General features: G+C 37.3%; 3 protein-coding genes and 1 long non-coding RNA gene across 4 annotated transcripts; all 4 read right to left on the reverse strand.

The window, feature by feature from the left end:
- Positions 1-3186: 3186 nt before the first annotated feature.
- On the reverse strand, positions 3187-3849 carry LOC104084877 (vacuolar iron transporter homolog 4-like). Its single transcript, XM_009588835.4, has one exon. The coding sequence runs from the start codon at positions 3847-3849 to the stop codon at positions 3187-3189; it is 663 nt and encodes a 220-aa protein (XP_009587130.1).
- Positions 3850-6164: 2315 nt separating this feature from the next.
- LOC104084876 (vacuolar iron transporter homolog 4-like) lies at positions 6165-7094 on the reverse strand. Its single transcript, XM_009588834.4, has one exon. The coding sequence runs from the start codon at positions 6949-6951 to the stop codon at positions 6295-6297; it is 657 nt and encodes a 218-aa protein (XP_009587129.1). The 5' UTR covers positions 6952-7094; the 3' UTR covers positions 6165-6294.
- A 1940-nt stretch (positions 7095-9034) lies between these two features.
- Positions 9035-16625, reverse strand: LOC117273877 (vacuolar iron transporter homolog 4-like). The gene is made up of 2 exons (XM_070177817.1): positions 16424-16625; positions 9035-15601 (listed from the first exon to the last, which is right to left on the reverse strand). The coding sequence occupies exon 2, from the start codon at positions 9843-9845 to the stop codon at positions 9180-9182; it is 666 nt and encodes a 221-aa protein (XP_070033918.1). The 5' UTR covers positions 9846-15601; positions 16424-16625; the 3' UTR covers positions 9035-9179.
- A 5053-nt stretch (positions 16626-21678) lies between these two features.
- LOC117273879 (uncharacterized) lies at positions 21679-24519 on the reverse strand. The gene is made up of 2 exons (XR_004503899.2): positions 22059-24519; positions 21679-21942 (listed from the first exon to the last, which is right to left on the reverse strand). It is a non-coding gene; the product is annotated as an uncharacterized lncRNA (long non-coding RNA).
- Positions 24520-26393: the final 1874 nt, after the last annotated feature.

Here is a 26393-nt window from a genome sequence, read left to right on the forward strand (position 1 = left end):
ATGAATTGTCTGAATTTAGTACTGGTGATCAAAAATCTGGGCCAGCAGGTGTTCATGTCTAATTGAATTTTAGAGCTGGATTAGGAGTGGCCTTTGATGTGTTCTTATAAAATCTCTTTAACAGTTAATGGGAGTTAACCGGGTAATTTATTCCATTTTACCCTCTATTAGTCCGTTCTAAGTTCTCAACTTTTATGATATTAATGCTGTTAACCTTTTGGCAGGCTATTTTGTTCCTTTGTCCTTCTTTGGGTACATGATTGGTTATCTCGCTAGTTTTGGTGCACATTTAAATTTGTAATTGAGAAAGCATTTTGAAGAGAGAGAATGCTTCTGCATGGAAAGATCGTTGGTGGAAGAGTTAGTTTTCCTGTTAGATGGCGAGATGTTTAGATACTCTTGGAGGGTTCAGCAATATGGGTCCACTAATTTGTTCTGCTTTGGTGTTTCTATTTCGCGGGGATGGTTCTTGTTCTTTTCTTGTAGTCCTGGTGTTTGTTTTCAAGATCCAAATGAGTGCAAAACCAATACAGCAAGACTTCATTTGCTAATGAGCTCCTGGTTCTTAGTATCTTTTCTTTCTACTTGGCAGATGGTTCTGCTTTTGAACTCCAGTTGGAGACTTCGGCCTATTTTGAGTCACTAGTGCATTGAAGGGTGATATGTGTCTTGAGTCTTAATATTTCTTTTTCTTTCTAGTTGTGCACATTCTTTTGCTGCCTTACATTCAAGTGATTGTTTTGGAGCTGGGAATATTTTTCCCCCTTGATTTGCGTTCTCTATATTGTGCTAGGAACTTCTTGATCTGACGATAGCTTCTGATCCATTTCCCTTATGCATGCGGTCTAATAGTCTATAGTTCATAAACCAACCATATGTAATATTAGATCTTGTCTGTGCCACTGCTTATACACTCATTTTTTGTTCTTTTTTATGCAAAAAAAAGAAAAGAAATGGGCTGGATAAGGTATTGCTCTCTTCTATGAAGGAGATGAAGCATGAAAGAGAAAGATAGAGGGTTATAACTTGTGTGAAAAACTTGTCATTTTTTCTCCAGGATTTAGTTTCCCCTTTTTTTTTGGCTGCCAATTTTTAATTGGTCCTTTTAAAGTGCCTTGTTTCATCTTCATATCTGCCCTCTCTGCTCTAGTTTTAAGTACTGCAATTTACTACTGCTGGCAATTTGCCTTAAATCATTCTTAAATGTAATTCTTAATAAATTTAACATTTAAAACAATTAATAATATTCTAGTAAACTTATTAGAAACAATTCATTGCACGAAGTAGGGCTTTCTGAGATAGCAATATATTACGTACATAATAACCATCCAAACAAGATGTTACTGTGGGAGGTAATAGAAGTATAAAAGTTTAGAAAAAATGAGGTGTCACTATGTATTAGGGGAGTGGGCTTGGGAGAGATTGATGTTCGGATTTGCGGATGTTCCTCATCTGATTAGTCTAAGAGTGCTGCAACACCTGCTGATCTTACACTTGAGTTTGTGAAACTGGGAATGTCGTTCCCATTCTCTTACTGTTAAGGCTGTTGGCTGAAGAAATGTTTGCTAGGGTTAGAGTGGAGGCCGCAAAGTTAAAGGAACGTCATTATGATGATATCGAAGACGAAGAGGAAAGACTGCAGAAGATTTCTTCAGAGATGATGATATAGAATTAAGACGTTGACCCTGATTTTCTTAAGGCACTCAAAGTATCTGCTTAATCAAGGGAGTCTCTATGTTTGCTTATAGCTACTTGTTTTCATGTTTAGAAATATCTCTGTCTGTTGCTTTTCTTTTAACTTCTCTCTGTCCTTTTTCTTAATCTGTAGCTAATTCTTCATATTCCGTTGCTTATTATTTTTCAAGTTATCCTTGTCTCCATTGTGGTCTGCTATCTGTCATAAAGTTATAGATGAGAGAATTAGAGATATGCAAACCAATCAAAAAAAAAACGAAAAGAGAAAAGAATAAGAGGTATTAATTAGTACAGAATCATTTTCCCTTCTTGAATCATTTTCTTTTAACTTCTTCTCTCTGCCCTTTTTCTTAATCTCTAGTTAGTTCTTCGTATTCCGTTGCTTCTTGAAGTATTATTTTTACAAGTTATCCTTGTCTTTTCATTGTGGTCTGCTATCTGTGATAAAGTTATGGATGAGAGAATTAGAGGTATGCAAAACATTTAAAAAAAGAAAAAGAATAAGAGGTAGGTGTATTAATTAGTACATAATCGTGTTTTTGGCTGCCAGTTTTGACGTGGTCCTTATAAAGTGCCTTGATTCATCTTGATCTCTGCCCTATATATCTGCCAATCGAAGTTTTTGTAAACTTCATTACACAATATAGCTTCTTTTATATTTCAAGATATAAAGACATAATATTGAGAACAAGATGGAATGGAAGTTGAAGGAACCTTTGGCAATATTTTTCTATTCCGATAATGAAGTGTAGTTGATAGGGTTCTCTTTCATTTCAGTAAAATAGAGGAGCTCCTAGTCATTATTGCATAACTTGAGCATTCCTATATTGCACCATATACATAGAAGTAAATGTTAAACATCCAGTCCAAAAACTGTTTTTGGAATTGTCATCTGAATTCCTCATCAAGTAGCTAAGCAATGTTTGGGATCGTGGTGCTTATGGAATAGAGTACTTCAAATTTTATAAAATACTACCTCCAAGTGTTTTCGAAGTGCTTAAGCGATTGAATTTTAGATTGTCACAGGTGATAATGATGTCTCATCTAGCACATAGCAACATGGTTCAACGCCACCACCAACAAATCCGGTATATTATCACAAGTGGGGTCTGGTGAAGGCAGTGTGTACGCATACTTTACCCCTACCTAGTGATGGTAGAAAGTGTGTTTCCAAAGAAAATAGAAGTATAGCAACATGGTTCAAAAGTTCTATAACATGTTACTTCACCTTAACTGCAAGCCGCTACCAAAAACTTCAACCAAGCATACAGAAGGAAGATTTTGTGTTATAGTTGGTCTTTCCGTTCCAACAGATATAAAATTCGGAGAACGCGGCAATACCATTCTTAAGCATTCGCAGCAGAATTATAACACAGATATGTCTTGCATTTATTCTAGTCTTAGTCAGGAAATTTAGTCAACAGTGCAGCAGAAATTTCTTAAACAGATAATTTGAAACTAGAACAAGGAACAGGAACCATAAAGTTCGAATCACGTCTCCATGCCAGTAGAACCAATCAGTTTGGTAAGGCCAAAGGTAATGGCCATTGCCATCCAGCCACCAATTAAAACTCTGGCACATGATTTCAGCATTGGACTTCTGCCCAAAAAAGCACCAATCCCTCCAAATGCTAACAATGCCAAACTCACTGCAGCCACAATCACAGCTAGCCTCACCTTATGATTTGCTATAAATGCAGCAGCAAGAATTGGCACAATGGCACCTAGTGAAAATGCAATAGCTGAGGCTACGGCTGCCTGAAATGGATTTGGCAGCTGCTCCTTGTTGCCTTCTTCTTGTTGTTGTTGATGTTCTTGGTTCTGCCCTTCTGTTGTTTTGTCCCTCTTCATTTGAGCTAGTTCTATGTCTAGTTGAGAATACACAGAAACAAACTCCCCTATGGCCATGCTACAAGCACCAGCAAACAACCCAGCAAAGCCGGTTAGGATCATGGCGTTGACATTCTTTTGGACAGCTCCAACACCCATCATCAAAGATGCAGTTGAAACCAATCCGTCATTGGCTCCTAACACAGCTGCTCGAAGCCACTGAGCCCTTTGGGAGTAGTCAAAGTCCTCTTCAGGGACTTGGTTTTGGTTTTGGTTGTCGTGTTCTTTAGGGATGGCAATTTGCACATGGTTTTGAGCAGCCATGAAGAAATTTTCTAAAGAAGTCTTTTGAGAAATTGGAGGACTTCTTGTGTTTGAAGACTCAGTCTACCCTCTGATGGTTATATATAGGAGAGGATGACTAAATATTAATCAGTCTAAGAAGAAAGTGGTGCCATAAAAAAAATAGCAGTGTGGTGAGCACTGAGCACAAGGTTAGGTGGCAGTTTTGGTTGTTATTTTTGTTTGTTGATTGCATGCTTGGGAAAACCTTTCATTTGTTTATTCACACATCTCCAACTTTGCAAAATAAATATGCAGTACAATTCCCAGTATAATTGGTAATAAATAGTACTTTTTATCTTGTAGTATTTTAACATGATGGTTCTCTTTTAAGAGTCAAAACCTGAGATTGAGAGCTAGACGCCATCTAAGTACTGTATTTTAATTTCCATTACTGATTATGAATGAAATGGCTTCATGATTTCTGGAAAGAGGAACTTCTGAACATGGAATGCCGTATAGGAAATCACTATAAAATAGAGTGGAGTGTGCTCTCCACGCTAAGGCTGAGAAGGCAAAGATTATAGTATTCCAGGGAGTGTGCCATTCACATAAAGGCCACAAGCTCTTCATTTTTTAAATCCATAGTTTTAATAAAGTTACCTCCTTTAGACCAAATATATCCACTGTAAGATAACACCTTAACTCATCTAAAAGATCCCTGCATTCAGTCTATCAATTTCCTTTTTTCTTTTTTTATGTTTTACCCTTCCTTTTATTTTTCTTGGTAGTATTGGTTACACAATTTACATGTTGTTGTAACGTGTAAGACCCTCATATGCCATCTTTCTTTTATGTTATGACGGAGTATAATACAGATAGCTTTGGTTGCTTTCTAAATTCTTGCATTTGTATATTCAAAAATCAGTATAATATTCCAAGTGAATGCAAAGTTGATATTTACTTCTAAGCAAGTTGGAGTTGAAAGAAAGTTGAAAATGCCAGTAAAAACTTTGAATAAGTTTATGAGTCTACTCCCCAAAACTAATAAGCATGATAATGCAACAAGCTCAAAGATAATACTTCTGTCAGCAGCCCTGCAGAAGACTTCACTGCAACTGCAAAGAACCATGCTAACTGCAGCAAATACCATGTCTGCAATACCCGAACCATATTTTAATTTCTTCACGAAAGATGCATCATTTATTCTTTCATTTTCTGTAGTATCAATCCCTTAATTGTAAAAAGTTGCTTCTTCTGACAACACGTTAAATGAGTGCAAAATGGGAGGAAAAGAGAAATATATAAAGGAAATACATACTAGCTCCCAATTTCACAAGTCTTGCTTGAAAAAACAAAATTTTGTCATACAAAATCCTACAGATGCCTAGGCATATATTGCATGCTAATTTGGTACCACTGGCGGTTAAACCAGTTTATTTCCTTGTCCTCTCATGGTCACACATTAATGTTATGTTCTGAACTAAGAAGTAGAGCCTTCTTGCAAATGTCTTAAATGATTCTGACAATGCTTTCAAAACCAATAGATTACCGGGACTGCTCTTTTTTCTTCCTCTCCTTTTATAAGTGGACAAAATGACATAGGTTTTAAAGCTTAAAGCATTCATATGACTATTTGATCTTTGGAGAAAGGGGCTTGTAAGGATGCAACAGTATAGGGAAGCCCTTGCTTGAACAGATATACAGGAAATATACTTAGTAGTAGATAAAATTGGGGTGCAGTTTGCTTGAATAGAGATATGGGAAATATCAATTAAAGGAAGTGCTTCTTCAAAATATCTATCTTGGAACTTATATTTTTTCAGGCGCATTTGCTTGGCTCCCATCTCTCTCCTTTCTTGAAAGCACCTGGGAGATCAGTTTGCATGAAACAATTTTGGTCAGTGACAATTCATATAGCTGACCCCAACTTGCTTGAGATTGAGGTGTAGTTGTTGTATTGCATCTCCTTTTGTACAGGAAACTCCATTATCTGACAGTAGTTTCAGATCCATTTCCCTGACAGTCAGTGAGTCCGGTGATCATCCATATGCTTTATTAGAAGTTATGTTTGCCAATTTTACTTTAATTGTTGATATGTCTCATTGCTTAGTCACAGATGCTTGTGGTTCCATTGAGAAGTTAGTTTTTGGTTCTTCAGATAAAATTCTTCTTTAGTTTGTCACTTAAACCTTGAACTGCAACTCTGCTACAAAAAAAATAAATTCAACAAGATTTAATGATGCCAAGCATATTAAAGGAGTAAGGTTTTCTGTTATTGCTAGTCTTTCAGGTCCTACATATGACTTGAGTATACATAATTCAGAAAACGCGTAAATTTCATTCTTCAGCATTCATATCAGAACCATAAGGCAAAGATTTCTTTCATTTATTCAAGTCTTATCCAGGAGATTTAGTCCAACAGTACAGACATTTCTTAAACAGATGACTCTAACTAGGAAAAGAGACAGGAACATAAAGTTTCAATCACATCTCCATGCCAGCAGAGCCGATCAGTTTGGTAAGCCCAAAGGTAATTGCCATAGCCATCCAACCACCAATTAAAACTCTGGCACAAGACCTCACTGCAGGAGTTCTGCCAAGAACAGCACCAACCCCTCCAAATACAAACAATGCCACGCTCACTGCAGCCACCACCACAGCCATTCTGACCTTATGGTTAGATATAAATCCAGCTGCAAGAATTGGTATTATTCCACCCAATGAAAATGCAACAGCTGAAGCTATGGCTGCCAGAAATGGATTTGGGAGTCCTTCCTTCTTGTCTTCTTCTCCTTGCTCTTCATGATTCTGTCCTCTTATTGTGTTCTCTCTCTTAATTTGAGCTAGCTCTATGTCCAGTTGAGAGTACACAGAAACAAACTCTCCTATAGCCATGCTACAAGCACCAGCAAACAATGCTGCAAAGCCGATTAGGATCATGGCGTTAACGTCTTTCTGGACAGCTCCAACACCCATCATCAAAGATGCAGTAGTAACCAATCCATCATTGGCTCCTAATATACCAGCTCTAAGCCATTGTGCCCTTTGGGAGTAGTCAAATTCTTCTTCAGGTACTTCGTTTTGGTTCTGGTTATCATGTTCTTTAAGGACAGTAAGTTGGACATGGTTTTGAGCAGCCATGAAGAAAGTTTTAAGGAATTATTTAAGAAAGGATGACTTCTTGTTTAGGATTTTTTGTTTCTGAAGATTCAATCTTCCCTCTGATGGTTATATATAGAGCAGGATGACTAATAGATAATCAGCCTGAACAGTAAGTGGTGCCATATAATAATAGTAGTGTGGTGAGCACAAGGCCCGGTATCATGCAGTTATGGATTTTATCTCTTTTTGCTGATTGCACGCTTGCTAAAATCTTGCATTTGTTTATTAACAAATTCTAACTTTGCAAATGAATGTGCAGTTTCATATTTGCCATTGATTCGCCATCTTTCTGGTCAAACCTCATTTCCAGAGACAATTCCTAGAATGTGGCCTGTGAACATGGAATGCTGTATAGGAAAGCACTTGCATGCATGAATAGAGACACAGGACATACTTTCTTTGGTATATTAAAATTGGGCAGAGTGTGCTCTCCACACTAAGGCTGAGAAGGCAAAGATTATAGTATTCCAGAGAGTGTGCCATTCATATAAAGGCCACAAGCTCTTCATTTTTTAAATCCATAGTTTTAATAAAGTTACTTCATTTAGACCAAATATATCCACTATAAGATAACACCTACCTCATATAACAGATTGAAAGATGTCACAAGGATTAATCAAGTACTGTTTTTTCTTTGTGAGTGTGTGTGTGTTTACTTTAGGTGACCTAATTTTTAGGAGCTAGAAGCCTTAAGATAGATTTTTTGACCTTTGCAAAATAAAGGGAGCAAATGAGGATGCATTGCTGTATAGGAAAGCACTTCCTTGAACATAGATATGGAAATATTTGTTTGCATTATATAATTTTGGGTGCTGTGTGCTTTCTGTACTAGAGATTAAAGCAAAATATTAGAGTATACCAAGAAGTGTGCCATTCCTACAAAGGCCACAAGCTCTTCAATATTTTCTTGTCTTTTCTGATCCAGAATGAAGTGGAAGTTACTGTCTTTAGACATAAATAAAAGTTTAAATCCACTAACGAATCCCATCTTCATAATGTGTCAGTACTAATTCTTTGACAGTCAAATAGATATTTGTCGTAGAAGGGACACAAATAGACTTTGAACACCCTGGCATAGACCACTAGCAAGTTAAGAGTGTTGAAATTTTGAACACTCTTATTAAATTTTCTGGCTTCGTCACTGTGTCCTAGGTCTCATGGATTGTTAGACTATATGTCAAGATTGAGATCTGTGGAGGTCCTTTGGAAATGTAAAAATAGAGGAGTTTGAAATTTTATATGCTTGAAGGTCGTGTAGAACTCGTTGCATACAAGAGTAGTCTTTAGCATTGTGCTTTAAGTCCTTAAATAACCATAATATGATTTTTCATCACAGGTACAAACAACAATTAGTATTTATAGTCTACTTTGGATTATGGGGCATAAGAAGGCTGCAGACTTCAAGCCATTGCGATATTAGGAATTAGGACTGTAGTGCTTTTGAACAAATGTACTTATGATTGAGCTCTATGCATAGATTATGATTGAGCTCTATGCATAGACGACATAAAAATATGTATACAATCGGGTACTTACAAGGTAACTACAAGTAAATATAAAGTATAAATTGGTAATCTGTTAAAAATGATAATTGATCTGCTATTACTGGTTACGTTGCACTGATATTATACAAAATCTTTACAGTCGGTGCATATAACTAAATCCATACTTAATAGATTTGAAGTGCTTAAATAATATAGGAGTATTGGTCTTGGCTCAAAGTTGATTTATGTGGATAGCTGAAATATCGAGGTTTTAGCTTTAATGCGATCTTATTATTTTTTGATCAGAGTTGCTTTATGTGTTGCGGTAGGTGGATAAGCATTATCAGGTCAAGATGAATCTTCTTAATTCTTATTAACGAATTTGTTGGAACTTTGGGTACTAGTAGAAGCAGTTACAGAAGATCAGTTGCAGAAGGTTGATTGCTAAAGTAAACATAGACAAGTTAAGCAGTTACAGAAAATTCATATAATTGTTTAGTTCATTGAAATATTAGATTATGACAGTTGATGCCTAGTTTATCATGAATAACCTGAAGGTTGTGTGGAGTAGCTAATGCTTTCAGTAATAAAATCATAAATACATTCTTAAGATTTCACTCCAGAGTCATTACACAAAAGGAAATTTATTTGACGTGCAACATCAATTTCTTGAGCAGATAAAACTAAATTAGCTAGGACAGGGAACAGAACATAGAGTCCCCATCACATTTCCAAGCCCATAGAGCCAATCAATCTAGTGAGGCCAAAGGTAATGGCCATAGCCATCCAACCACCAATTAAAACTCTGGCACAAGATTTGACCATAGGACTTCTGCCCAAAAAAGCACCAACTCCTCCAAATGCTAACAATGCTAAGCTCACTGCAGCCACAATCACAGCTAGCCTCACCTTATGATCTGCTATAAATGCAGCAGCAAGAATTGGTACTATGGCACCCAATGAAAATGCAATACTCGAGGCTCCGGCTGCCTGAAATGGATTTGGCAGCTGTTCCTTGTTACCTTCTTCTTCTTGATGTTGATGTTGATGTTCTTGGTTCTGTCCTCCTCCTGTTGTTTTCTCTCTCTTCATTTGGGCTAACTCTATGTCTAGTTGAGAGTACACAGAAACAAACTCTCCTATAGCCATGCTACAAGCACCGGCAAACAACCCTGCAAAGCCTGTAAGGATCATGGTCTTAACGTTTTCTTGGACAGCTCCAACACCCATCATCAAAGATGCAACTGATACTAATCCATCATTGGCTCCTAATATAGCTGCTCGAAGCCATTGTGCTCTTTGAGAGTAGTCAAAATCCTTTTCAGGGGCTTGGTTTTGGTCATCATGTTGTTTAGGGATGGCAATTTGTACTTGGTTTTGAGCAGCCATTAAGAAAGTTATATAATTTGTGAGGAACTGTCAGCTAAAGGAGGAGGATTGTTTTCTTTCAAGATGGGTGTTTAATGAAGACTCAATCTTTGTTATTTATAGAGTAGGATGACTACAAAGCTCTTCATTTTTTAAATCCAGAGTTTTAAGATAGTTACTTTCTTTAGGCCAAAATCTTTATAGAATCCACTAAAAAAACACCTACCCATATAACAGAATATCCTGTAGTCACTCTATCAAATTTTATTTTATATTTTACCCTTTTCTTGTGGGTGGTATTAGTTACATTTTAGATGTTCTTGAAAGAGCCTCATGTAGCATCATGTTATATTTTATACGGAACTATACACTTCATTTCTGTATAGTGGTTGCTGATTGCCAGCTCTCTGAAGTCTTGCATTTCTATATTCAGAAATCAGTACAATCTTTCAGAATGAATGCATCTCACCATAATTTAATTCGTTAGTTTTACTATTTCTGAAAAATGCATCATTCATTCCTTCTTTTTCTGGATTATCAATATTAAATGGTAAAGCTGCTATTCTTGAAAATACCCTGAAAATGAGAGGACTCCAGAAAAATGGAAGGAAAATATCAAAGAGAGCAAAAAAAAAAAAAGGTTCATTCTCCTCTGTCTTGCTTGAGAAAACACATTATTGTCATGCAGTATTCTACAGAGCCTAGTGTCACGGGCCCAAATCCTTACATTGGGTAGCGGCACCTGCTCGCCCGTGCGGCGCCTGCAGTTCCCCTCGCTGTAGGCCAGCCTGTTTCCTTTTTCAGGATTCCAAGCACGATCCTGTGCCTGTTGGTGGGACTCGCCCGTAGGCTCGCTCCAACTTGTGCCGCCCGTAAGATGTCTAGGCCCTTGGCCCTAGACATGTCGTGGCGCTTCATCTTAGGATCACAATCTATGCGCGCCCTTGGGGATTGGCTTAGGACATGTCTTGTCCTTCACCCAAGACTGAGCATCGCTCTCGCATGCACAGCCCAATCCTCAAGCTTGACACTCGCCTAGTGCATCCGCGACTAGCTCGTGCCCCGCCCGAGTAAGGCAACCTTTAGCCCTTGGCCATTGCCATGCGCGTCTTTCGTGCCATGCCCATACATTGCCCTCGCGACACGCTTCTATCCCGAATAGTGCAGTGTCGCCCCACAACTGCACCTTTAGGCCAACGGACCCTTGCTTGTATGGTTGAACCCAAGCCATGCTCACAAGTCGACACATGATGCCCCTATGACAGGTGCGTCAAGTATCCAATCGGCACAGAGGTCTCGTTCCAACATTCGGCAGCCCGCGGGACTGGCCGTCCCACACATCGAGCCTCCAGCGCCACTTTGATGCCCAACGCTAGCTCGAAGGCGTTGCGCCTTCCATAGAGTTCCCAAACTCGTATGGATACCTTTGACACTCCTTTGAGTCATCTAGGCAGGCCCTTGAGGTTACCCCCAAGGTAGCTCGTTCGATACGGCTTGGTGGCAGCACGTATGGGGGAGGCAGGTCGGAGCTTTCATCACCTATACCCCCTTATATATGCTTAAAATTAAAAAGCCTAAGTTACCCGAGTAGACAGTTTTACGTCAGACAATCAGAAGAGCCTTTTCTCACCAGTTCTTGGCCGAAATCACAACTCCAAAGTGCGAGTTGTGACATCCTCCCACACTCATAATGTCATCGTCCCCGATGACACATCATGGCCTAAGACATTCCGGAGTCTGCCCCCTCAGGTATGCCCATTTCAGCTCCCTTTGTCCTGTGGGTTGGACTTTCTCGAAGTCCTTTCTCAAAAGGAGTCGTGCCCCATGCACTTCTCCCCCAAGTATCTTCCAAGCGTGCCTCTGCACTTCACCCCCTTCCGGTGTTCACTTGGAAAGTGCCTCCGTACTTGCACCCTCTGGTGTCTCACTTTGTGATTGACCCACACTAGTCAATCACACCATGACCCTTACGGCCTTCATGTCCGTCTGAAGCTTTCCCTTCACAGGTTAGCACATCAATGTGCTCTTTAGCGCGACTCTAGTAGCTCAATCGCTCACGTAGCCTTCAAATGCCTCTGGCATAGCTCTCGTAGCTTTCTGCTCCCGTAGCTTTTCCTTGCCCTCACTACCTTGAAGATGTGTTGGTTTCGGGACTCACAACTTCGCCCATATGCCTCTTGCATAGGCGGGATCCTCCCACACTCAATGTGGAGGATACATCTTAGCTCTGTCGTCCCACTTGGCATTCGGCCAGCTCTTGGGACGACCTTTGGTGAGTACTACATTCCCAAAGTCATAGCATCGCCGCATTCCCGAACAAAGCTCTTTGTTTTCCAACTGTTACTTCCTCAGCAAGTAGCCAATGCTCCCGGTAGTACTTCAATACTCGCCCTATAGACAGGTACCCTCTTGGTCCTGCTAGCACGACTTCCCGGTTCGGTGTGCCTCGCACCTGGACTCTCAACGGTCCCCGGTCATTCGACGTACTTCTTTCCAGAATGACACCTTCGAACTTGGAAATTCGCCCAATTCTGAAGCTTCGCTATACCCTCGAATCTGTTTCCTCACCTTGGCAATGCCCTCAGGCAGTTCACAAGTCTATCCCGAAGGAAAGACACTCAACCGATGCGTTGTACGCATCCTTGGCAAGATCTCCGCTATGATCATGCCCAAGTTTATTGTCCATGGCTCCCACTCTTCGCAATATGGTTGCACGACCTGGCAAACATGGCTTTCTCTTGACCATCCAACTCATCGGCATATCACCTCATTCAGTAGCACCTTAGACTCTCGAAAGACAATGGAATCACCCATTTCTTTCTTCGACCATTAGTATCGGGTTCTCGATCTCTGGTGGCATATGAACATCAATCTCTGCTTTGACGTGATCTCTGCACTGACATCCAAAATGCGCTCGCCATATCCACCCTTTGCCTTGACGTTATGCCATGGCATAGTATGGCCTTAATCAGCTCTGATACCAAGTGTCACGGGCCCAAATTCTTACATTGGGTAGCGGCACCTGCTCGCCCGTGCGGCACCTGCAATTTCCCTCGCTGCAGGCCAGCCTGTTTCCTTTCCCAAGATTCCAAGCACGATCCTGTGCTTGTTGGTGGGACTCGCCTGTAGGCTCGCCCCAACTTGTGCCGCCCGTAAGATGTCTAGGCCCTTGGCCCTAGACATGTCGTAGCGCTTCATCTTAGGATCACAATTCATGCGCGCCCTGGGGGATTGGCTTAGGACATGTCTTTGTCCTTCGCCTAAGACTGAGCATCACTCCCGCGTGCACAGCCCAATCCTCAAGCTTGACACTCGCCTAGTGCATCCGCGACTAGCTCGTGCCCCGTCCGAGTAAGACAACCTTTAGTCCTTGACCATTGCCATGCGCGTCTTTCGTGTCATGCCCATACATTGCCCTCGCGACACGCTTCCATCCCGAATAGTGCAGTGTCGCCCCTCAATTGCACCTTTAGGCCAACGGACCCTTGCTTGCATGGTTGAACCCAAGCTATGCTCACAAGTCGACACATGATGCCCCTATGACAGGTGCGTCAAGTATCCAATCGGCACAGAGGTCTCGTTCCAACATTTGGCAGCCCGTGGGGCTGGCCGTCCCACACATCGAGCCTCCAGCGCCACTTTGATGCCCAACGCTAGCCCGAAGGCGTTGCGCCGTTCATAGAGTTCCCAAACTCGTATAGATACCTTTGACACTCCTTTGAGTCATCTAGGCAGGCCTTTGAGGTTGCCCCCAAGGTAGCTCGTTCGATACGGCTTGGTGGCAGCACGTATGGGGGAGGCAGGTCGGAGCTTTCATCACCTATACCCCCTTATATATGCTTAAAATTAAAACGCCCAAGTTGCCCAAGTAGACAGTTCTACGTCAGACAATCAATCAGAAGAGCCTTTTCTCACCAGTTCTTGGCCGAAATCACAACTCCAAAGTGTGAGTTGTGACACTAGGCATATATTGCATGCTAATTTGTACCGCTGGGATTTAAACCAGTTTGCTTATATTCTCACGTGGTCACTTACTTACACTAAAACTTCGAGCAAATGTCTCATATATACAGAATGCCTTTAAATTTGAAAGTGATAAGGATCACTGGATTACTGCTTTTCTCTTTTCTTCTTTTATATTTCGTGCATTGTGTGTGCGTGTTTTACTTCTAAATGGCCTAATTTTGAAATCTAGGGAATTCAGATGGCTTTTTGACCTTTGGAAAAGGAGCTTGTGAGGATGGATTGCTGTATAGGAAAGCACTAATTGCTTGAATAGATATATTGGAGATATTTCTTAATTCTTATTAGTAAATAAAATTGGGTGCAGTGTTCTTTCAACACTAAGGTTAAGCATGCATATATAAGTGTGCCACTCACACAAAGGCCACAAGCCCTTCATTTATTTAATTTTTTTTATCTAAAGTTATTTTCTTTAGGCCATAATGACTTTAAAATCCACCAGGAACCAGCTTCATAATGTGTCTGCACTCTTCCTTGTATCCAGTGGCGGATCCAAAATTTTAAGATAGTGGGTGCTCACTTCCTTTAACATAAAGTTGCTAGCAACTACATAGTATAAAGTTGCTATCAAGTAGATAGTTTAAGTGTACAATTATTCGAACGCAATAAGAAAAAAATCAAAAAAGATTTTTAGTCACAAGTCAAGTAGGAATCAAACCTGCGCCTCTAACTTCAGACACGCCTTTAATTCAACCTCAACACCACATCATCCATTAGTCCTTTTTCTTCCTAGGATCTTCTATCAGTTTTCTTATATTTTTCATGTAACTAGTCTTAAGGATACGCGCGATGCGCGTGTGACACGTGTCATGAATAATATATTTTTTTAAATGATATAAATGTTATTACAAATGTATTGTGAGTTATAATAAAAATTAAAAAGGGAAAGTGTTAGTTCTTAAACAATGATGAATGTAATTATGTTTAGCTAATTCTATAACCAAAAATATATTGTCCCACGTAAGTTTTCATATGCTTTACTGAAATGGCAACACATAGGTTTTGGTACATGATTTCAAAGTTCAAACAGAGTAAGCACAATGTGTTAAATTATATTAATGCTGTTAACCTTTTGGCAGGCTATTTTGTTCCTTTGTCCTTTTCTGGGTACATGATTGGCTCTCTTGCTAGTTTTGGTGCATAATTGAGAAAGCATTCTGAAGAGGGAGAATGCTTCTGCATGGAAATATCGTTGGTGGAAGAGTTAGTTTTCCTGTTAGATGGTGACATGTTTAGATACTCTTGGAGGGTTCAGCAATATGGGTCCACTAATTTGTTCTGCTTTGGTGTTTCTATTTCGCGGGGACGGTTCTGGTGTCTGTTTTCAAGATCCAAATGAGTGCAAAACCAATACAGCAAGACTTCATTTGCCAATAAGCTCCTGGTTCTTAGTATCTTTTCTTTCTACTTGGCAGATAGTTCTGCTTTTGAACTCCAGTTGGAGACTTCTGCCTATTTTGAGTCGCCAGTGCATTGAAGAGTGATATGTGTCTTGAGTCTTAATATTTCTTTTTCTTTCTACTTGTGCACATTCTTGGCTGCCTTACATTCGAGAGATTGTTTTGGACCTGGGAATATTTTTTTCCCCTTGATTTGCAGTCTCTATATTGTGGTGGGAACTCCTTCATCTGACTATAGCTTCTGATCCATTTCCCTTATGCATGCAGTCTAATAGTCTATAGTTCATAAATCAGCCTTATGTAATATTAGATCTTGTCTGTGCCATTGCTTATACACACATGTTTGTTCTTTTTCTGCAAAAAGAAAAGAAATGTGGTGGATAAGGTGTTGCTCTCTTCTATAAAGGAGATGAGGCATGAAGGATACAGGGTTATAACTTTAGTCGTGTATGAAAAACTTGTCATTTTTTCTCCAGAATTTAATTTCCCCTTCTTTTTGGCTGCCAATTTTTACTTGGTCCTTTTACAGTGCCTTGTTTCATCTTCATATCTGCCCTCTCTGCTCTAGTTTTAAGTACTGCAATTTACTACTGCTGGCAATTTGCCTTTAATCGTAATACTCTTGGAGGTTTTGAGTGTTCTGGTAGGAGATTGTTGTTTCTTTGGCAAAGCATATTGGTTCAGTTTTCTCCCTTTTCTACCATTTTGTGGGTATTTAGTTAACATAATAAGTTCCAGGTTTCTCCAGCTATGATGTTTCTGGATGTAGAAACTAGCCTAGCGAATCCATACTTAATCCCAAACTTTAACTCACTATCAAACATTAAAAGGGAAATCCATCGGAAGGGAAAATGATTCTGTACTAATTAATACCTCTTATTCTTTTCTCTTTTCGTTTTTTTTTTTGATTGGTTTGCCTATCTCTAATTCTCTCATCTATAACTTTATGACAGATAGCAGACCACAATGGAGACAAGGATAACTTGAAAAAATAATAAGAAGCAACGGAATATGAAGAACTAGCTACAGATTAAGAAAAAGGACAGAGAGAAGAAGTTAAAAGAAAAGCAACAGACAGAGATATTTCTAAACATGAAAACAAGTAGCTATAAGCAAACATAGAGACTCCCTTGATTAAGCAGATACTTTGAGTGCCTTAAGAAAATCAGGGTCGACCTCTTCTAAATCATCATCTCTGAAGAAATCTTCTAGTCTCTTCTGCAGCCTTTCCTCTTCCTTTAACCTTGTCGCCTCCACTTCTCGCTCAAAATCCAGAGCTTCTTCGCGGCAGCCGCAGCGGCACTCAACTCTAGCCCTCAGACAAGCGACATTAGTTGTGTGACACAACTGTAACCCTCACACAACTCTAATCCAGGCTTCTTTTTCTCTCACAAATTTGTGGACTCAAAATCTTACTTTTTTGGATCCACAAAATTATGAGACAAAAAAAAGGCGAAAATAGCACGGGCTACCTAGTTTTCGAACTGATAATTAAAAAATAGCTAGCGTTTGCAAAGTCATTAAAAATAGCCACTTTTTCTAGATTTCCAACACACGGAAAGTTCCAGCATAATATACTAGAGATTGGAGCACTTGCGTATGAACTTACAACATATTATATTGGACCAGTATATTAAGCTGAAATATTTTTCTGATTTTGAACAGTGTTTTTGTTCAAATTTATCTTTACATGAAAAATGGGTAAATTTTAATTATTTTTGAAATTGTTACTATTTTTCAATTACCACTTATAAATCTGACTATTTTTAAATTTCACCCCAAAAAAGAGACTTCACACAACTAGTATCACTTGTATGAAAGCACAAATTAAAAAATTTCACATTTATACCTTCTTGTACAAATCGCTTTTATCTTCTTCCTATGTTGTCAATTTCTATTTGCTTTCATCTCATCCAAATTCGGTGGTACATATCATTAAATTTCTGAGATTGTGTTTGGCAAGAAGGAAATTTTTTAATTTTCTCATGTTTAGTTGGATTAAATGTTTTGAAAAATATTTTTCTCGTGAACTCATTTTTTTTTAATTAGAGAAAAATATTTTTCCCTATCAAAAGAAGTGAAAATATTTTCCAAAACTCTTCTTCAACCTTCCTCGTCCTATTCCCCATCCCCACTAACCTCCTACCCTACCCCACCCCACCATACCTACACACCCCTCCTCCAACCCTGCCCTAAATAGAAATATTATTAAAAGTACTTTATTTTCATGTTGCAGAGTAAGTACTTTCTTTTTAATTTCAACAAAATAAGTATTATTTTTTTCATAATATAAAAAAATATTTTCATTCATTTTAACAAAAAGAATTCTTTCTTTTCATGATGTAGAAAAAGTATTTTCTTTCATTTCAACAAAGTGAGTAATTTTTTTTCATGGTATGAAAAAATTATTTTCTTTCATTTCAACAAAATGATAGTAAAAAGTATTTTCTTCATTTCAACAAAATGAGTATTTTCTTTTCATGATGTAAAAAAGTATTTTCTTTTATTTTAATAAAAAAAAGTACTTTCTTTTCATGATGTAGAAAAATTATTATTTTTTATTTCAACAAAATGAGTATTTTCTTTTCATGATGTAAAAAAGTATTTTCTTTCATTTAAACCAAAAAAGTACTTTCTTTTTATGATGTAGAATTTTTTTTTTATTTCAACAAAATGATATAGTAAAAAATATTTTCTGTTATTTCAACAAAGTGATTATTTTCTTTTCAAGATGTAGAAAAAGTATTTTCTCTCATAACAAAATGAGTATTTTTTCATGTTGTAGAAAAAGTACTTTCTTTTTCAACAAAAAAATAATATTTTTTTTATTTATGTAGTACAAATTTCAACGTTATTTTTGCGTGAAAAAGTAAAACAACACATTAATACATTTGAGTTTGTGTGAATTTTTAAAAGTCCAATTAAACTTGGGAAAAGGAGCTTGTGAGGATGTATTGATGTATAGGAAAGCACTAAAATTGCTTGAACAGATATATAGGAAATATTTAAAGTATAGCTCAGTGCACAAAGTATCCCGTATTCATGAAAGGTCCGAAGAAGGATTGCATCCCAGAAGATCTGATGTAAACAGTTTAACTTAATGCACGTACGACGCTTTCAGGGCTCGAACCCACGTAGGATATATTTCTTAATAGTAATTAAAATTGAGTGAAGTGTGCTTTCGACAATAAGGTTACCCCAAAATATATTAGAATATAATACCAAAGAGGTGTGCCACTCACTCAAAGGCCACAAGCCCTTCAAATATTTATTGGTTTGTTTATCTAAAGTTACTTTCATTAGACCATGATTACTTTGAACGGAAAAGGTCTATATCCGTTCCTGTACTATTAGATAGGAGTATTAGTTATATAAACCCCCGTAATACTATTTGACGCTTTCTACCCTACCGTTACCCATATAACATATTTATATGTTATATGTAATGTAACGGACCCATTCATCCCTATGCGTGGTTGCATTTTAAAACCCCAACCCATATTTCTCTTTTTCAATCCCTAATACAGGGTACCAACTGCAGAGTTATGCCATTAATGGATGTCAAAAGCATACTACTCCATTGGCTTCTTGTTCTCCAATATTCCTATGCATCTCCACTCTATCGCCTCCTTGATTGCGTAAAGCTTCTCGATTTCCGGCAGATAAGAACCAGCGAAAATCTTGTCACCCATTCCCTTAATTTTTTCCTGCTAGTCTCCGGTTACCTCCATCAATTCCGACACCCGCAAAAGACCTAGGGCCGATTGGATTTTGTTGAAAAAAAATTCAAAATTTCCTCACCAATACATACTCTACAATTCACACGTCACTTGAAAAAAAAAATCACAACTCACTTTAAAACAAAAAAAAATAATTCAAAGCTCACAGAAGATACACACAATCATGGGTATCTATATTTTGGGTTCTATTGGAAATTAATCAAAGTTTCTTCTTCTTTGCACTATTCCTTGGAACCAACAACAGCAACAACAACTCTTACCCTACTCTGGAATAGAGATACAGTTTCCAATAGACCCTCGGCTCCCTCCCTTCAAGAATTCCCTCGGCTCCCTCCCTTCAAGAATTCTTTACATTGCGCTTGGGTGACTCCAATAGACTCTCGGCTTCCTCCCTCCAAGAACTCTCCACATTACGCTTGGGGTGACTCCAATAGACTCTCGGCTCCCTCCCTCCAAGAACTTTTCAAATTGCGCTTGGAATGACTCGAACTCGCAACCTCTTGGTTGAAAGTGGAGGGTGCTCACCCAGAGCAACCTTTACAGAGCTTTACTCGAATTTCGAGTTCCTCCACAGATGATGTCCTTTAAGTTTCATCATCACCATATATTCTCAGTCACTCCATAAGACATAATAAAAGATAAATTCACAATTCCAAATTCTCTGATGTACTCCTCAGATCCATTCTCATCAAAACCAAAAGAGGTGTTTATTTGTGTTGTCTCTACTTGTGGGGTTCTCGTCAGTGATCTTTGATGTAATGTTTTCTTTTTGGAAAGATGACGATGAGTAAGTAAAACAAAATGAGCTCAAGTAACTTGAAGCTTGAAGGGTTGCCATGGCATTTCTAAGAGCCCGTTTGGATTAGCTAATTGTAAATAGATATAAGCTCGAATTGCTGAAAAACATTTTAAGCGCTAAAACTGATATTTTAAATAAGCATTTACGTGTTTGGATAGACGTGCTGAAACAAGCCGTTGATGTGTTTGGTAAAAAAGTGTTGATAAATTATTTTTTTATTATAATGACTAAAATATTCTTAAAAACTTTACAAAAGATTATAAATTAAAAAGTTTATTTGTAAAGAAAAAGATGAACAATGAATATGGAATGAAAAGAAAGTTAGAAAATTTATTTTGGGAAAAATATTTTGTGAATTAGAAAATATTATTAAGGATAAACTAGTAAAAATTTTGGTCAAACTAAAAATGCTTATAAGCTAAAAGGCCATAAATTGGAGGTGACCAACTAATGACTTATGACTAATATTAGCTTATAAGCACTTGACTTATAAGCACTTTGGGTATTTACCAAACGCGTAAATAAATCAAAAGGTGTTTATAAGCCAATTTGACCGGCTTACAAGTTTAGCCAAACACCCTCTAAATCCTTATATGTATAGGTTGGGGTTTTAAAATGCAGCCACGTGTGTGGAGGAATGGGTCCATTAGGTTAGAGGGTAAATATGTTTAGGCCTCGTTTGTTTTTTTTAAAAGATTAAGACGTCTGAATCTGAATACACATCTTAATATCAAAATGTGTATTAAGATTAAGACATCTGAATCTGAATACACATCTGAATGCCAAGATGTGTATTAAGATCTGAATACTAAATGATTAAGAATGTTTGATTTTTAACATCTGAATGTATAAAATTTACGTTTATTTGAAAATTAAAAAACATAAAATTCAAATAAAATACTAATTAATCTAATATTACATCACTAAATATATAACTTTTTAAAATATGATAGTTGCTGGTGGTGATGGCTATCGGTAGTGCTTGTGAATGCCGACTAAAAGCGGTGGTTAGTGGTAGTTTAGGGTAGTAGCTAGTGGTGATTGGTAGTGGTAACTATTATGATTGAGGATGGTGGTGGTGGTGGTTGTTGTGATTGAGAAAGATGGTGGTGGGTGGTGGTAGTTTGTAATGATGGGTAGTGACAGTTATAGTGTTGATGGTGATGGGGTGGTCAGTTGTGGTAGTTGAGGTGAATGAGTGTTGGTTGCCGTTAATGATGGTGGTGGGAGTGGTGTGGATGGTAGGTGGTGGTAGTCGACAATGGTGGCGGCTATGATTGAGGATGATAGTGGTGGTGGGTGGCATGGTGGTAGTTGATAATAGCAGGCGGTGGCGGCAGTTAATAATGAATATGGATGATAGCATCTTAATGAAATTAAGTCTGTGTTATAGATCTTAATGATACAGACCTATTCAGACCTATTCAGACCCATTAAGTGGTTGTGAAATAAAAAAAACAAACACACTTAACGATTAAAATCTGAATAATTAAGATTCAGACTTTGAAAACAAACGCACTTAATGTTTGAGATCTGAATGATTAAAATTCAAACCTCCATTGAATGCAAACAAATGAGGCCTTAAATGGTTAACGGTAGGGGTAGAAAGTGTTGAATAGTATAGCAGAGGATTCATATAACTAATGTCTAATAGTACAGGGACAAATATAGGCCTTTTCTGTACTTTGAAATCCACTAGTAAAATACCAACTTCACAATGTTTCTGTACTCTTCCTTCTAATCTAACAGAGATTATTCCCAAGTCTGGTAGGCTTTTAGGCCAAATCAAGATTTCCCAAGTCTGGTAGGCTTTTAGGCCAAATCAAGATTGGACAAATTATATATGTGGAAGTCTTATAAGAGTTGGAACAAATACATGGTGGAAAGTGAAATTCGTCTAAAATTTGTTCCATGCAAGAAAAGAAGTATTTTAGCATTGTGTTTTGTGAACCTTAGATACGGCAAATTTCTCGTTACAATGACAAGCATTAATCACTCGTTAATATGGACTCTATCTTTTGCACTTCCCCAGAATGTGTTGGACATCCTGCATAACACCTTCATCCCACTTTCCTTCCCTAACCAGGACAAACTCCTTTGGGGCTTAACCAGTAATGGAAGCTTCTCTACAAGTTCATGCTATCAATTCCTTGCATCTAGTGAGGACAGCAATGCCAGCAATTTAGTTTCCCATTCTAATAAAAAGTTTCTCAATAAGATCAAAACATTCTTATGTCTATCTCAACATGGTAGGCTCCCTACTGGGCAATACCTTAATGGTACAGGCCTTAACGTCCCTCCATCATGCTCCTTCTGCGGTAATGCCTCTGAATCTATACCATACATCTTCTTTGAGTGCACTAATGACATCCTATTCTGACAGAAAATAAAGCAATTATGCACTAATGATAGTTGTAGACAACACTTGGTCTTTAACTCTGATTCTTGAGACTTAACATGGAATAAGATTGAGACTTAAGGCTTTCAATCATGCACTGACTTGGGAAATACTTCTGCTACACTGTTTTTGGCATCTGCGGCAGGTACACTAACTTGTTCAATCACAAGCATGACAATACATATGCTACAAACACCATTGGCAAAGTAATGGAAGCACAACATATCATCAAGAACAGCTGAGATAAACAAACCATCACCAAGATCACACTAAAATGGGATCCTCCTGGGAGGGGGGGTCATTTGAACTGAATACTGATGGTTCATGTTCATCAATTGGGAACCCAAGGACTGGAGGCATAGGTGGCAAAACTGTCAGGGTGATTGGATCATTGGCTATATGGGGTTTATACCTCATGTTACTAACAACCAGGCAGAATTATCAGCTCTTATGCAGGGACTCAAAAAATACAGCCCAACAAAACCTTTACCACTAGAAATCGCAACAGATTTAACAGAGGTAATTAATATGCTGTGTAAGGGAAGCTTAAGTATGAAACCGTTGTTTATTAATGCAGGCAACTGATTTAGCAGCTGGGATATCCGAAGATTAGGCACACCTTCAGAGAGCAGAATAGAGTAGTCGACGCATTGGCAAGGGAGGCGGTAAAACAAAAACTTTTTGGGAATCCAGTAGTTTTGGCAGTTCCTCCAATGTCTGCTTAAATACATGTTGGGGCAGACATCTGTGTTACTAACAACACTGTAGTTTCAAACACTATCGGGGGCAATAATGCCTCAACATCTGTAATTTTGCCAACCATGTAATTATATACAAATATATCTGTTTAACCAAAAAAGGTGTATACAAAGGCTGTAAGAATTCAAGCTATTGCAGGATGAGGAAATTGGGACCTTTATGATCAGATATAACGACAAGTGATGGACTTGCCATCATTGTAATTCTCCTAGCTTGTCACACATAGAAGTAAAAGATCAATGTCCAGTCAAAAGACTTGACATACTCTGTCAGGGACTGCAGTGCTTTGGGACAATTGTCTGAAAGTGATTTATGTGGAAAGCTAATATATCGAGATTTTACCTTCAATGCAGGCAGTTGCACACAAACTCAAAACTGATAGGCAATAGCTAGTCAAGGCTGACTATCCTTACCTTGTCTCTGATTCTCATGAATAGAGTTGATGAATTATGCTTTTATCTAAGTTTGCAGACACAACAAGGTTGACAGCAAGTGTAAAATAGTCTGTTAAATCTTTTTGTTAGTGAATTTGTTGGGATGTTGAATCGAATAGAGATGAATAGTTAGAGACGAGACTACTCATATATCAGACCTCAACTTTAATTAGGATTGAGGCATAGTTGATTGATTTAGCTCATGAAAGGTTTAAATTAATACAGTTGATGATGCCTAGTATATCCTTCGTAAATAAGTATTCAGTAATAAGCTTGGTGAGGCCAAAGGAAATGGTCATCGCTATCCAACCACCAATTAAAACTCTAGCACAAGATTTCACCATAGGACTTCTGCCTAAAAAAGAACCAATTCCTCCAAATGCTAACTTTGAAAAATAAGAAGCAACGGAATATGACGAACTGAGAAGAGATTAAGAAAAAGGACAGAGAGAAGATAACTTAGAACAAGTTAAAAGAAAAGCAACAGACATAGATACTTCTAGAGTCCTGGTGCGCTAAACATGAAAACAACTAGCCAATCAACGAGAATAAGTAAACATAGAGACTCCCTTAATTAACCAGATATTTTGAGTGCCTTAAGAAAATCAGGGTCCACATCTTCTAAATCATCATCTCTGAAGAAATCTTCTAGTCTCTTCTGCAGCCTTTCCTCTTCGTCTTCGATTTCATCATAATTACGTTCCTTTAACTTTGCGGCCGCCACTCTTCGCTCAAAATCCAGAGCTTCTTCGCGGCAACCGCAGCGGCACTCAACTCTAACCCTAGCAAACATTTCTTCAGCCAACAGCCTTAACAGTAAGAGAATGGGAACGACATTCCCAGTTTCACAAACTCAAGTGTAAGATCAGCAGGTGTTGCAGGACTCTTAGGCAGACTAATCAGATGAGGAACATCCGCAAATCCGAACCCTAGGGACATCAATCTCTCCCCAGCCCACTCCCCTAATACATAGTGACACCTCATTTTGCTAACCTCTCTCTTTCTCTCTCTTTCTCTTTCTATGCTTCTACTACTCGCACTCGCTTATCGCACATATATAAGAGGCAGCTGGGCCTTCGTTCACAACCCAAGTTACCAACAAAGGGGTAAGTTGGGAAATTTAAAACCTTTTTTTTTTTTTTTTTTTTAAAGGTGCAGCTATGGGTGTCAATGGATATTTAGAGTCTGTTTGGTCAAGGTGTTAAAAACTGTTTATTTTTAAAAGTATTTTTTTTAAAAGTACTTTTGAAAAAGTATTTTTGAAAAAAAATAGTTTGTATTTTGTCAACTCATTTAAAAGTACTTTTTATAACATTTAATAAATAAATTGTGTTTGGATAATCTTTTTAAAAAGTACTTTTGAGTGTCAAATTACCAAAAAGGATAGTACTAATGTCTTATAATTATTTTAAAGAGAAAAATAAACTTAAATATTTATCGTAAAAGACTTTTATTATTTTTTATTTTATTTAATTAAAATATTAAACATAAAGTAAATAAACATATTAAAGATTTAAATCAATATAACATATATAGTTATACCAAAGCATATAATATTATCTAGTATAATTACTTATTGTCATCATTCGATATGAATTAAAAGCCTATTCCATAAACTACAATATATTGATAATCTACCATGAAATAATAAGCAAAGTCACTCACACACAATAATATTTATCAACATCTTTCATCTCTAATTTTATCACACAACGCCTCCATATTAGTAGAAGACTTGCTTTATATTTCTAAAGGAATACCAGAAGACCCATTTCTTTCCTCAATCTCTGCAGTAATGTCTTCATTAACATAATAGTTGAATTCCTTATCGATAGAAGAATGTCATCGGATGAAATTATGTATAGCCATGGTAGTTGCAACAAGATGATTTTGAGTGTCAAACTTGAAAGATTGCATTGGGTGTAAAATAGAAATAATTTTAAATATATAAAAATTATTGTATTAGTAAAAAAAAAAGGTTAAGTATGTTTAAATTCAAATTCAAAAAGAGTAACTAATTATTAACAACAGATAATGTATAATTTAATTTTTAAAAATTTAAATTAAAAAAGAAACTAATTACCCAACCTAACTAACTTTGTCTTAAATTGCCAAGTGACATATTGCGAGACTATTACTTGGTTTGATGTAGAGGCTTTTTCTTCTTCTTTTAATAATATATGGATTATGCGATGTAATTGTAACTTTATTACCTATTTGTAGGTACTTTTATTGTTTTAAAGATTCGAGAATTAATAGCCTATAACAGAAGAAATTATAATGAGTATTTGTAGGAAGAGAATTGATAATCCAAAGAAGGATATAGATAATTTGCTTTAGTGTGAAAGAAGAAGAAGATAATTTAGAAAGTTACAAGACATTACACAAAGAAAAAATCAAAAACAAGAAAAGCCAATTTTATTTTGAAAAGTTACAATATATTAGTATATATGATATCTCTAATTTTAAAAGAATGGTAGAAATTATAAACAAAATAAAAAGAAAAAAAATTAAATTAGTTAGGGATAATTTGAAAAATATAAATTTACGATGAGGATAGTTTTTCTTGAATAAATTAATTTTCTGCTCCCGCTTCTGCTTCTTGGAAGAAGCTAGAATTTTCTGCTTCTTCCCAAAAGCAGAAAAAACTGCTTCTGCTGTTGGCCAAAAGTACTTCTTCGTCTTGACCAAACAACTTAAATTTTTTAAAAAGTACTTAAGTCCGTGTTTAAGAGCCTGTTTGGCCAAGCTCTTGGAGGTCAAAAGTACTTTTTTGGAGAAAAAAAGTACTTTTGACCTCCCAAAAGCTTGGACAAACAGGCTATTAAATACGGACTAAACCGAACAAACCATACCGCATTTAATCAATTTTTAGATATTTTAAAAATAAAATCCTATGTTTTATATAAATTTATAATTGTACTGATAGTTAGGTTTTTTATTTTATAAAAATAAATCGAAAAATATTGAATCATACCGAATAAATTTACAGTGCAAAATATATTTATATACTAAG

The sequence above is a fragment of the Nicotiana tomentosiformis genome, chromosome 1 (genome assembly GCF_000390325.3).
Source record: "Nicotiana tomentosiformis chromosome 1, ASM39032v3, whole genome shotgun sequence".
NCBI lineage: Eukaryota > Viridiplantae > Streptophyta > Magnoliopsida > Solanales > Solanaceae > Nicotiana > Nicotiana tomentosiformis.